Raw genomic sequence first — 13977 nt, 5'->3', positions numbered from 1 at the left:
GATAGCTGTTCACAATCCTTTTGATGAGCTGCTGTTGTACAGTATAGTACAGTATAATCCTGTGTAGTGCAGTTTAGTCCAGTATAATCCTATGTAGTCCAGTATTGTACAGTGCAGTGTAGTACAGTATAATCCAGTGTAGTGTAGTTCAGTATAGCACAGCACAGGCCCCCAGAGGTCATGGCTGCTGTACTGCAGTGTAACTGTCTTCTGTTCGTCTACCGGAAAGACAGTTTTGCCATTCCTCCCTGTAGACCAGTATACTACAGTACAGGGCAGTGCAGTATATTTTAGTAAGGTACACTATACTACAGTATATTGCAGTGCAGTATATTGCAGTATGGTAAAGTATATTCCAGTGCAGTGCAGTATATTGCAGTGCAGTTTATTGCAGTTTATATACACCTGCTGCTGCGTCTGTTTCACAAGAAGAATAAACCCGGGATGCCAGTTTGATCTCAGGGCTGCCCCCTCACCCTCCTCTGTCTGTTTATTTTTCTCAGTTTTCTCTCTCTCTCTCTTGAGGGGCTGAATGAGGAAAGTTTGAGGCGGCAGGAAAATGCTGTGGAGGTGTGGTTTAAAAAGTGCACCATGTACGCGAGATCTCGGTGTCCCACCCCCCCCCCCACCCACCCACTGCCCCCCCCACCACCTCTAGCCATTATCTGTCAGTGTCCCAGTGCTGAGATACACTGCTGAGCTGCAGCCTGTACAGTCCACCTCACTGACTCACTCTCTCACTCTCTCACACTCGCACACTCACCCCGGACACCGTCCCTCCCTGCACCCGCTCCTCCCCGTGCTGGGACAGTGCCGGGACCTGGGGCGGCCGCCCGAGACGGACAGGGACACGGCGGCAGAGAAACACGGCTGGACGCGGCTGAGAAACAGGTGGGAGGAACTTCACTTATATTTCTTGTTTTCGTATCATAAAGATGTGTGTGTATATATTATTATTTATTTCTTGGCAGACAGCCTTACTTTGACACAAGCGATGTGTGTGTGTGTGTGTGTGTATATATATATATATATATATATATATACACACACACACACACATCTTCTTATCTCTCGCTATACATTGAACAAGACGTTTGTCATGCCTCTGAGTGTTATCGGCGCACCACACTCTGGGATTAATTTCCTCAGTTGTGTGTCCGGGGGGGGCAGAGAGTAGCCTGTGTGTGTCGATTCACACATCTTGTTGTCCCCCTGCTGTCCTCCCTGTGTGATCTGGGACCCTCTGCGCTGCTGCCAGGCGTGCAGTCCTAGAACCCAGGCCCTTGGCTTCATGGGGACGGAGACACATGCACACTGCACACTGTTTTACCTGTGTTTGGAGCTCCAGCACAGTTACAATACAAAAGTGCAGTCTTTGGCTTCCTGGAGTTAAGAATGATATTGATCAGATTCCAATTGTTTTGTTTGATTTCTTTCTTGTTTTTAGTTGTTTTTTTTTTGTCTTAACTCTGGAGCGCTGTGCTGTATTGTACTGGTGCTAACAGTGTCCACCAGTCAGAGCAGGGTGTGAGTGCAGGGGCTCTGAGGGGCTCTCAGTCCTGGGCCTTCAGTCACATCTAACAGACGTCTGGGCCCAGTGACCAGCTGGCACTGGGACTACAACACACAGTCACAGCTCAGTCTGCAGTATTTTGTTCTGTTTAAAAAATAAAATACTCTCTTTCACACTCTAATACTCAGTCTCACTCTCTCTCACTCTCTCACACACACACACTCACTCGCTCACAGTGGCAGCAGCAGCAGTAGTAACAGTAGTGACAGTAGCTGCAGTAGCAGTTGTGGTCGTGGTGTTAATTTCCATGCCTGTGGTTTTTGTGCTGGTCTGGCCCTGTCTCTGCTCTGAAACGAGCACTGGACTGGACCTGCTTGTGCTCCGGCCCTTGAGTGAGAGATTAAACCCAAGTCCTGTTGTCCAGTCCAGCCCAGTCCGTGACGCTGCAGCAGTCCAGTCCAGCCCAGTCCAGTCCGTGACTCTGGAGAGAGTCAGGTGTGCTGTTGTATCTTTCGGTTGCATTCTGCTGGCCCGAGAGAAGGTCTGATTCCACCAATAATTTGCTCAAACTCATCTGTTCAGGTTCCTACAGCACAAAATATCCATTTGTACGCTTATGCCTTTAAAATAATAAAAGTATAATAAGTATATTAAAATAACAGAACTGATGCCGAGTCTGGACTGAAGTACCTCGGGGTCCCGGTGCTGCGGCCCGGTTCTCTGGAGCTCGACTCGGGTAGAGACGCTCTGGGAGTCGCGGGGGCTCGGCTCGGCTTTATACTGTCCGTCTCCGTCTCCGTCCAAGATAAGCCAGCCAGAGATATATCCCTTATCTGGAAAACTGAGCGATCGACAAGCAGACACAAACAGTTGTGATAAAGCAGGATCTGTGGTTAGTGAGCATCTCCTGAACCGGCTGCAGGGTCAGGGGGGTTCATTGGCATCGGCGGTGATTATCCTGCAAGAGAATAAAACCACATTAGCAACGATCTCCAGTGTGGGTCCTATACTACACTATACTGTACTGCACTACACTATACTGTACTATAGTATACTGCACTACACTATACTGTACTATACTACACTACACTGTACTATACTACACTACATTACACTACAGTCCACACAGCGCTGCGCAGTCTGGCCCTATACTACACTGTACTATACTATACTACACTATACTCTACTGTATTATACTATACTACACTGTACTGTACTATAAGAAGTCAGGGTGTAGTGCTGCGCTCAGTGTCCGGCGCTGTTGGTGAGGCGCTGGCGGGGGGGCGGGGCGGCGGGGGGATGTCCGGGGCACAGTGTAGCCGTGGTTGGCCGCCTCCTTTTCTGTGGCAGAGGGAGGGGCACTGCCACCTGCCCTGCCCTGCCCTGCCCTGCCTTGCCCTGCCCTGCCCTGCACCACGTACCCCCCCCCCAACAGCGATCACACCGCAGCCAACCCCCCCGCCCCCCCAGAATCTGTGCTGCTCTGACTGTGGCGTGTTGTGTTGTGGGGGGGGCTCCAACGGCATGCTTGTGTGTGCGTCCTTGTACTGTACTTTACTGCATTGTAGGAGACTGTGTTAATACACTGCACTGTATTTTACTGCACTGTAGGAGACTGTGTTAATACACTGCACTGTATTTTACTGCACTGTAGGGGACTGTGTTAACAAACTACATTGTAGGGGACTGTGTTAATACTGCACTGTACTTTACTGCACTGTAGGGGACTGTGTTAACACTGCATTGTAGGGGACTGTGTTAACACACTGCATTGTAGGGGACTGTGTTAACACACTGCACTGTAGGGGACTGTTAATACACTGTACTCTACTGTACTGTGCTGTGCTGTGCTGTACCTCACTGTGTGGGGCGTCCATTCAGTGTAGGAGGAGACCCCAGAGTGTCGAGCTGCTCCCACGAGAGACAGCCGAACCCGGGCCGAATCTCCAGCGCATGCAGTCCTTGTCAGCGTGTCGAGCCTCACCCCGGGGTGACGTGGCCATGCAGGTTGTAACCCTGAGCTGCAGCGAAGTGTGAACTCGGGCAGGCTGCGCTCGGGGGCGAGGCACCGAGGGGCCGCTCCACACGGGCAGATGCCGAGGTGTGAAAACATCTGAAGCGAGTTTGAGTTGTGGTGGGTCTGGTTTCAGTTTGGGAGCTTGTGTGATCCAGCTGTGTGTGTGTGAGAGAGAGTGTGTGGGTGTGGGTGTGTGTGAGAGTGTGCGTCTGTGTCTGGTTCGCTTGAGTTACAACCACAACTGGAAAAAAAAAGGAAAGAAATGACATTTAAGGCCCCTATTGTGTAACAAAATCCAAATTCCCCCCCTGGCTGGTCCTGGTCCTTCTGTGTCAGTTTCATTAGTTGGTCGTACCCAATAATAACACAAAAAATGTGTATTCTGAGACGGAGACTCACACACACTCTCATAAACGTTCACACACAAACACACAAAAACACACAGATACTGGTCAGTAGTTCATACTCTTGTGATTTGTGATTGTTGTTTTCACTCTTATCTCTCAGTTGCTGCATCACTTCTGGTCGCATCATATAGCGCTCGGTCAAGTGAATCTTATCTGGGCCTCTCTCTCTCTCTCGTATCAGTGCATGAGACTTCTGTCCCATATCGACCGCAAGACGTTTCTCAACACGTATACATTTATCTACTCATGTACCGTCATTATTGTCATTGACTTCACGGAAAACAGTCCATCATTAATCTTTTGGTTTTGGGCGACTGTTAGCCAATTTCACTTTTTTCCAAAAAGAGTTATCTTTAGGTTGGTTGCAGTACCAAGGGCAGGAATTACCGTTTCAGAACCCAGTGTGTGTGTGTCAATAATACACATGCGGTGTGTGTATTAATAAGTGCCCCAGTGGAGCGAGGGATGCGCTCAGAGAGAGAGATTTGCAGAAGTTGCTGCTCAGTGTCCTGTCCCTCGAGCCGCTTCACTCGGAGTCAGAGGCTGTAGTTCCACCCCAGCACACACATCATCATCATTATTACTGGACTTCATTTGTCATTTTAAAGAGACCGGACAGACACTCCCCCCAAATAATCGTTCACTCACAGTCCTGTTAGAGCATTATGCGCAATAGATAAACATCCTGGGAACGAAAGTGTAGGGGGTTTATAACTGTATATAAAACATGTCCGGTCAGTCAGTCAGTGTGTCGGTCGGTCAGTCAGTGCGTCTCGCATTGCGTCCTGACTGTTGTGATCTCTAACCCATAGAGAAGCCGGGCTGGTTTTACTGGTGTCGTAATTTTTAGACCTCCTGTCAGAGGATGACTCTCTTGTTGGGTTTTTTAATGTTTCTTTTAGTTTTTTGGCAGAAATGAGGGCAGTTTTGGATTCCCTCGGGTGACTGATTTCTTGTTTCCTGCTGATCTCAGGACAGGACCAGCGCAGTGCAGGCGTAGCTTCAGTTTCAGTTGTGTTGATATGTGTGTGTGTGTTACATTTCGCTGATTCATATTCCGCTCTTGTTGTGTAACTCGTTTGTTGTTTTAATCGGATGAGATTCTTTCCGCCACCCCGCCCCCCCCCATTTCAGTGCTGAGTAATTTTATTATGATAATAACGACTCGTATCTGATTCTCACAAACCCTATCTGCCCCGGGCGGTCCACACGCTGTGGATGACTGCAGATATTGGCGCTACAATCGAGAGTGATTCCACAGAACTGTAACTGTCCCTTCAGTGTGTGTGTGTATTGTTAAAGTTGACATACAGATGCATTGTTGCGTTGTGTGGTGGTCTCTGATGTGTTGTGTTGGTAGATGTACAGATGTATCTTCACCATAAAATCCAATCAGTACAGCGTCCCACCAGCACAGTGACTCAGCGTCCCATTACTGCAGTGACACAGCGTCCCACCAGCACAGTGACTCAGCGTCCCATTACTACAGTGGCACAGCGTCCCACCAGCACAGTGTCCCACCAAGACAGTGACACAGTGTCCCATTACTACAGTGACACAGTGTCCCATCATCACCGGGCTGCACAGACACCCTGTTGCAAACCTGGAAGTCTGTTACTAGAAGCCCAACCAGTTTCTTTGAAGTCGAACGTGTGTGGCCTGTTATTTAATTTGAGTGCATTTCAGGGCTCACTTTCAGCCACAGTGTTATAAGAGCAGCGCTGTTTAAAATAGGGCTCTGGGAGAGGAAGTTCACCGGCAGAGAATAGCCCAGATCTCTGGAAAGTGGGTTTCATGCTTGTTCTGCAAAAAAACAAGAAAAAGCATGCAAATCAAGTCAGTCTGTGTCTGTATTAGTCACTGTTTCAAACAATGTTTTTTTTTAAATGATGTTTTCTTGTTTTTTTCAACTATATCTTTACTGGGCTGGACTGGACTGCTGCAGAGTCACTGACTGGACTGGACTCTCATCTGAAGGGCAGGGCACTGGGAGGCTCGGTCCAGCTCAGTACTCAGTCTGCCTGTGCTTGTGTGTTCTGACCCACAGAGAGAGACGACTCCACCAGTTGTGACCCTGTGACCCCGGTGACCCCTCTGTGACCCCGCCCAGCTGACCAATGGAGGAGTCGGCAGAGTGTCGCTGGGTGTCCCCGGTGCTGCTGGGGCCCGACTCTCTGTCCGGGTTCCCGGGGGATCCGGGCCTGGCCCCTCCTGGGGGGGGCAGCGGGGAGGAGGAGGGCGGCGGGCCGGGGGGCTTCTACTCCAGTGCCGAGGGGGACTTCTCCTCCCTGCCCTCCTACTTCTCCAGCCCGGCCCACAGCCGCGCCGCCCCCCAGTACCGACACTCACCAGGTCAGTGTCTGTCTGTGCTTCACTGCCTCACAATGGATTTGAAGAAAATTTTAATCTCTCTCTCTCTCTCTCTCCCTCCCTCCCTCTGCCTCTTCCTCTCCCCCCTCTCAAATGTTCAAATTCAATTCAAATTCAAAAGGTGTTTTATTGCCATGACCGATCATAGTATAACCAAAGTAAATACAGATACAGTCTCTCTCTCTCCCTCCCCCTCAGTGCGCCAGGTCTACACCTCCTCCTCCCTCCTCAACAACCTGCAGTGGCTGGACAGCGCACCCCACAACCTGTCCGGCCCTTACAGCGGCCCCCCGGCCCCCTCCTGGTCCATCAGCCCCTTCGCCAAGACCTCCCCGGGGGGGTCCCTGTCCCTGTACCCTCCCTCCTCCTCCTCCTCCTCCTCCACCTTCACCTCCCCCAAGGACGGCCTCCCGTCCCCGGGCATGGACGACAAGGCGAGCCCCAGGCTGCAGGAGGTGCTGAAGGCCGAGAGGCTCAGTCCGCTGGGCGGCGGCGGCAGTTTCCTGAACCTGGGCTCGGGGGGCGGGGTGGTCCACTCCCACTCACATGGCCACGCCCACTCCCACACTCTGGGCCCCTACGGCTCCTACATGCCAGCCCCCCAGGACTACAGCGCGGGGGGGCTGTACTCGCCGCCCCCCGGCTCCCTCATGTCCCCGTCCTCCTACTCCCCCAAGCTGCGCAACAAGATGAGACTGTCGCCCCCAGGTGAGGATGACAACCTTACCTGCGTCTGCGTCTGTGTCTGCGTCTGTGTGTGAGACAGAGAGAGAGTGTGTGCGTGAGTATATTATAGTGCGTTCCTGTGTGGATTTATGAGGGCTGGAATATACACACAATGTTATTATTAGTCATTATTATTATTATTATTATTATTATTATTATTATTATTAACTGAGTGTGTGTGTTTTTTTGTCTGTGTTTCTTTACTCTGTGTGTGTGTGTGTGTGCGTGCATGTGAGTTAGAGGCGAGGGAGTGTGTGAACTGCGGCGCCACTAACACGCCGCTGTGGAGGCGCGACGGGACGGGCCACTACCTGTGCAACGCCTGTGGTCTGTACCACAAGATGAACGGGCAGAACCGCCCCCTGATTCGGCCCAAGAAGAGACTGGTACGTGTGTGTGGGGGGTTACAGGGTCAGAAACACGCTTGCGTTCCTCAGAGCTGTCGGAGCACTGTGAGCCGGGGCCCCGATCAGGGCCACAGTCCGCTGTCTGTGTCCTGCCCGTGTCTGTGTAGATAGGATATATGTGCATGTAAACTGAAGAGTGCTCCTCTCTCTGTGCAGATAGTCAGTAAGAGAGCCGGCACACAGTGCGCCAACTGCCACACCAGCACCACCACACTGTGGAGGCGCAACGCCAGCGGGGAGCCCGTGTGCAACGCTTGCGGCCTCTACTACAAACTGCACAACGTGAGTCTCTGCCCCTCGCTGTCTCTCACTGCCTCACACACTCACTGCCTTGCACACACTCACTGCCTCGCACACACTCACTGCCTCACACACACTTGCACTCTCACTGCCTCACACACTTGCATGCTTTCACTGCCTCACATACTCTCACTGCCTCACACACTCACACTCACTGCCTCATACACTCCTCCACACTCCTCAGTGTCAGTACCCTGTACCCCCCACAGGTGAACCGGCCCCTGACCATGAAGAAGGATGGGATCCAGACACGGAACCGCAAGGTGTCCAACAAGAGCAAGAAGGGCAAGAAGGCTGGTGACTGGGCCCCCGAGCTGGGCCGGGGCCTTGCCCCTGAGGAGGGCAGCGGGGGCGGCGGGGGCGGCTATTCCCTGGGCCCAGGGCCCCTGACTGGACCCCTGATCCCTTTTGGCCACACCCACCACCTGCTGGGCCCCCCCTCGGCACTGCACGGACCCCCATCCCTGTCCTACTCGCACCACCACCCCTCCTCCGGCATGGTGCCCACCTTGGTGTAGAGGCCCAGCACTCACTCTCACTCTCTCTCACTCACTCTGTGAGTCTGTGGCCTCACCAAAGAGAGAGGGGGTGAGTGTGAGCCGGAGAGAGAGAGGCCGAGGCAGTTATCCCCGGTCAACACCAGTGGCCTCCCAGCCTGTGACCTGTGACCCTTGACCCCTCACCCCTGCCCGCGTGGATCAGGAGGTGAGGCTGCAGCCGTCTCTCACTCTGGACTGTCCAGCGCCGCCCCGTCGGCCCAGCAGGCCTGGCTACCCTGACATTCAGCAGCCTGCCTTTGGAGAGAGAATTTACCAGGGACACATTGTACATACGACTCCCTTTTGTATTTCCTGGTTTGATGTTTTTGTAAGGGTTTGCAGTATTTAACTGCAGTACTGGGCTGATTGATTTCCTGCTTTCTGCAGCAGCGCAGCGATCGTTACTCAATAAAAACGCTTTGCGGAAACCACCCTGGGAGAGTGAAATGTGTTCAGGGACTTATTTATTACTCTGTATGGTTTTCCCTCTTTTTGTCATGATCACCCTCTCTTGCCATCTCTCTCTCTCTCTCTCTCTCCTATCTCTGTGTCTCTCAGTCCACTTTCTTTCCGTTCAGCAAGGGCTTGAGTTAAATGTTGAAGGCTTGTGTTGAGTGGATTCGTCCCGCTCTCAGACCCGGAAGGTGCTGGGGGTGGTCTCTGCGGAGGTTAAGGGGGTTCTCTGTGCAGGGGGAACCACAAGCAGTATTTTGGGACTCTACTGGTGCGCTGTGATAAATATGAAGTCTCCACTTCCCTGATCTGAGCCCTTGTGGGTCCGACTGCAGAGAGAGAGAGAGAGCAGTGGCTTCCCTCTGAAGATGGGGGGGGGGGCATCTCCTCATATAGTATTTGTAAAAGTGTGTGTGTGCATGCATGTGTGTGTCTATGTTTGTGTGTGTGCTGTGTGTCTGTAAACTCTTGTGTAAAACCAGCAAAAGTTAGGATCTCAGACACGTCAATGTCCCTGGCCCACAACGAGACAGAGAGAGAGCTACCGTCAGACCCAGACGTCCGTGTGGCCGCCCCTCTGATGAAGTTTCCTACAGTAGCAGGAGTTACAGCAGCAACGTGCCGTCAGTGTGCGGTAATATAGCGTCACAGTAGTGTGTAGTTACAGTAATATACAGTGTCAGTAGTGTTGTGGTGTGCAGTGACAGTTGTGCAGTTACAGTGCTGTACAGGCACACACAGCTGCCCGCAGGCGTCCGTTCCCCAGAGCCTCTGCAGGCCTCTCCTTCCAGAGAAGTGGAAATGCAAAGCTCCCTCGAGAGATAAGAGGCCGAGCTGAGCACTGTAGGCGTGAGACACTGACACTGCGGGCCAGATAACCCTGACAGCCGGGGGTGTGTGTGTGTCTGCGTGTGTGTGTGTGTGGGGGTGAAAACAGGATAAACGCATGGCTTCTTTCACTCAGGGCTCTGGCTGACGTCCGGTGCCCGTCAGTACAGGATTCCCATCTTTGACATGGACTGTTGACAGGGTTTTGCAGGGGCTGTGTAACGCCGTGAGCATCTCCATGTGCTGGTTGTTTTGTTTTGTTTTGTTTTGTTTGTGTTCACATGGGCAGAGCATAGACGGCCCGTATCCCGGCCCGGGATCGCAGCATGCGGATCGGTGCTGAGCGGAACCGAACTGGCTTGCCTGCTGGGAGTGCACCGCCGAGGGCAAGCTGAGTTCAAACTGCGTCCGTCTCTGTGGACACTGCGCACACACACAACTCTGAGCATGCAAAGTCTACAGTATACAACAGTTGTGTCCAACACCAAACCAAACAATATGAGATTCAAATAAACAAATCATCACAAACGTCCCTCAATTGCAAAACACTTATGGCAGCGAGATACACAGTCAGCGAGCGTATCAGATGTCAGATATGTAAATGGTAGGAAGCTGACAGATAAACAGTGGCCCTGTGCAACACCCGGCCGCCCCACGTCACCCCGGCAAGATCCAAACCGCATGGTTCAAATGAGTAAAATGTTAAAATAATATCAACCTTTTATATGTACTATTCCTGTTGACTGTTACTCTCAACCACAAAGCAGCAGCTCAGCTTTCTGTTCAGAAATCTGTGCGAGTTTAACAGGTTGAAATAAATGTAACCACAAACTTTTTCTTCACTTTTTTAATGATTTTTATCAGTTTAAATAATTGTCAGAGATTTGCTGGTTTAACTAACATTCAACGATTCGGCATATTAAACGTGCAGTTTGTTAAATTTGGGATATATTGGGCAGCAAGTGAACATTTTGTCCTCAAAGTTGATGTGTTAGAAGCAGGAAAAATGGGCAGCGTAAGGATCTGAGCGACTTTGACAAGAGCCACATTGTGATGCTAGACGACTGGGTCAGAGCATCTCCAGAACTGCAGCTCTTGTGGGGTGTTCCCAGTCTGCAGTGGTCAGTACCTATCAAAAGTGTCCAAGGAAGGAAAAGTGGTGAAGCGGCGACAGGGTCATGGGGACGGCCAAGGCTCATTGATGCACGTGTTATGACTGATCGGTGTATATACTGTTTAAGTTAATTGAATTAGAATTGTCCTTTAAAAAAGTACAGTTGTGTGATGGTAGGGGCTGTGATAAGAGTACAGGACATTTTCAGACACAGTATAGTAGCATGGTATACTGCAGTAAAAGCACAGTAAGGCCACAGCAGTGACAATACTCTGGGATAACACTGCAGGACAGCAGTAACACAACTGCAGGGATGTCCTGGACGTGCAGGTCATATGGTCAGGATGCTGCTGCGTTTTAAATTATACCAGGGTATCAGCTAATCTGTCTCAGGGTTACATATCACTGTTTTTTTCCTCTGAATTGTGATACAGCACTGCAGGGCCAGACGCAGACTCTATACACATAAGAACATCATAGTGTCCAGTCGAGAGGAGGCCATTCGCCCCATCGTGCTTGTTTGGTGTCCATTAATAACTAAGTGATCAAGGATCCTATCCAGTCTGTTTCTGAATGTTCTCAAATTGTCTCTTCAGCCGCATCGCTGGGGAGTTTGTTCAGATTGTGACGCCTCTCTGTGTGAAGAAGTGTCTCCTGTTTTCTGTCTTGAATGCCTTGAAGCCCAATTTCCATTTGTGTCCCGGGTGCGAGTGTCCCTGCTGATCTGGAAAAGCTCCTCTGGTTTGATGTGGTCGATGCCTTTCATGATTTTGAAGACTTGGATCAAGTCCCCACGTAGTCTCCTCTGTTCCAGGGTGAAAAGGTTCAGGTCCTCAGTCTCTCAGTAGGACATTCCCTTCAGACCTGGAATAAGTCTGGTTGCTCTCCTCTGAACTGCCTCTTGAGTTCATTGTGGCTACATGTAGCTAATCTAGTGAATTCAGTTAAAGCACTGAAGACAGGGCTGCTACCTGTCCACAGTGGGCCTTTACACCCGCAGATTCTATACTTGTAAAGTGTCGCCCTTGTTTTACTTTCTGTTTTTACATACGCGTATATTTTTGCATCATATTAAAATAACAGAAAAGCAGCCAGTGTGCTGCCCTGCGAACACGTGCCCCTTATTTTCCTACCGCGGTTTGAACGAACAACTGTTTGCACAGGCAATGAGAGAGACAAAGGGATTACGGAGCCAGAGCTTGCAAATGAGTCGCACCGGCTCTCGGCCTCTTTATACAAATGACGAGGTCGGCAGCGACAATGAAGAGAGTGTGCCGGGGCTGCAGTGTCACCCCGACCCCAGCCTGCAGCCTCTATGAAACGGCCATTGTGTGACTCGGGTGAATACAGACACACAGAGGCTCAGGGTAATTAGAGATGCAAATCAATTGCTTTCCATACGGCTCTGTGGGAATGTGAAGAGACGGAGGGAGAGAAAGAAAACACTTAACTAAAGTGAGGCGTTTGTTTTCCTTTGCTGTATTTAAATGCCCTCGATTAAGGTGATTTTCATAAACTCACACGCCGGCACGCTCCCACAGTTACACACAGTCACACACAGTTACACACAATTACACACAGTTATACACAATTACACAGAGTGCCACACAGTTATACACAGGCACACAGTGCCACACAGGTACACACAGGTACACACAGTCACACAGTGCGACACATTTACACACAGTTACACACAGTGGCACACAGTTACACACAGTCACACAGTGCAACACATTTACACACAGTAGCACACAGTTACACACAGTCACACAGTGCCACACAGTTACACACAGTGCCACACAGTTACACACAGTAGCACACAGTTACACACAGTACCACACAGTTACACACAGTAGCACACAGTTACACACAGTGCCACACAGTTACACACAGTCACACAGTGCCACACAGTTACACACAGTTACACACAGTGGCACACCGTTGCACACACTTACAAACAGCTGGACACAATTACACACAGTTACACACAGTCACACAGTGGCACACAGTTACACACAGCGGTACACCGTTACACACAGTTACAAACAGCAGGACACAGTTACACACAATTACACACAGTGGCACACAGTTACACACAGTCACACAGTGCCACACAGTTACACACAGTGTTACACAGTTACACACAATTACACACAGTTACACAGTCACACAGTGCCACACAGTTACACACAGTTACACACAATTACACACAGTTACACAGTCACACAGTTACACACAGTGTTACACAGTGGCACACAGCGGCACACAGTTACACACAGTTACACACAGTCACACAGTGCCACACAGTGCCACACAGTTACACACAGTGGCACACAATTACACACAGTGCCACACAGTTACACACAGTGGCACACAATTACACACAGTCACACAGTGGCACACAGTTACACACAGTGGCACACAATTACACACAGTCACACAGTGGCACACAGTTACACACAGTGACACAGTTACACAGTTACACAGTCACACAGTGTCACACAGTGCCACACAGTTACAAACAGTGGCACACAGTTACACACAGTTACATACAGCGGTACACCGTTACACACAGTTACAAACAGCTGGACACAGTTACACACAATTACACACAGTGGCACACAGTTATACACAGTCACACAGTGCCACACAGTTACACACAGTGTTACACAGTTACACACAATTACACACAGTTACACAGTCACACATTGCCACACAGTTACACACAGTTACACACAGTGTTACACAGTCACACAGTGCCACACAGTTACACACAGTGTTACACAGTGGCACACAGCGGCACACAGTTACACACAATTACACACAGTCACACAGTGCCACACAGTTACACACAGTTACACACAGTGTTACACAGTGGCACACAGCGGCACACAGTTACACACAATTACACACAGTCACACAGTGCCACACAGTTACACACAGTTACAAACAGCGGGACACAGTTACACACAGTCACACACGTAAGAACACAAGACAGTGTCAATCGAGAGGAGGCCATTCGCCCCATCCTGCTCGTTTGGTGTCCATTAATAACTAAGTGATCAAGGATCCTATCCAGTCAGTTTTTGAATGTTCTCAAATTTTCAGCTTCAACCACATCGCTGGGGAGTTTGTTCGTGTGGTGTGAAAACGCCGGCCCCGTGTCGTGCTGTGTCGTGCTGTGCCGTGCTGTGTCCGGCTGTGTAACTGTGTGTAACTGTATAACTGTGTAACTGTGTTTAATTGTGTTGTGTCCACACAGTTACACACAGTTAAACACTATTACACACAGTTACACAGCTG

At 50.4% G+C, this 13977-nt stretch overlaps 1 protein-coding gene across 1 annotated transcript; it reads left to right on the top strand.

Annotated features, from left to right (window-relative positions):
• The first annotated feature begins 672 nt into the window (after positions 1-672).
• Positions 673-8707, top strand: gata1b (GATA binding protein 1b). The gene is made up of 6 exons (XM_066710098.1): positions 673-891; positions 5985-6289; positions 6506-7015; positions 7274-7419; positions 7597-7722; positions 7950-8707. Exons 2-6 carry the CDS (start codon positions 6055-6057, stop codon positions 8256-8258), a joined length of 1326 nt encoding a protein of 441 aa, XP_066566195.1. The 5' UTR covers positions 673-891; positions 5985-6054; the 3' UTR covers positions 8259-8707.
• Positions 8708-13977: the final 5270 nt, after the last annotated feature.

This window comes from Amia ocellicauda, chromosome 7, assembly GCF_036373705.1.
Source record: "Amia ocellicauda isolate fAmiCal2 chromosome 7, fAmiCal2.hap1, whole genome shotgun sequence".
In the NCBI taxonomy this organism is placed as follows: domain Eukaryota; kingdom Metazoa; phylum Chordata; class Actinopteri; order Amiiformes; family Amiidae; genus Amia; species Amia ocellicauda.
The sequence above is the reverse complement of the archived record's forward strand: the minus strand, read 5'-3'. Positions and strand labels throughout refer to the sequence as shown.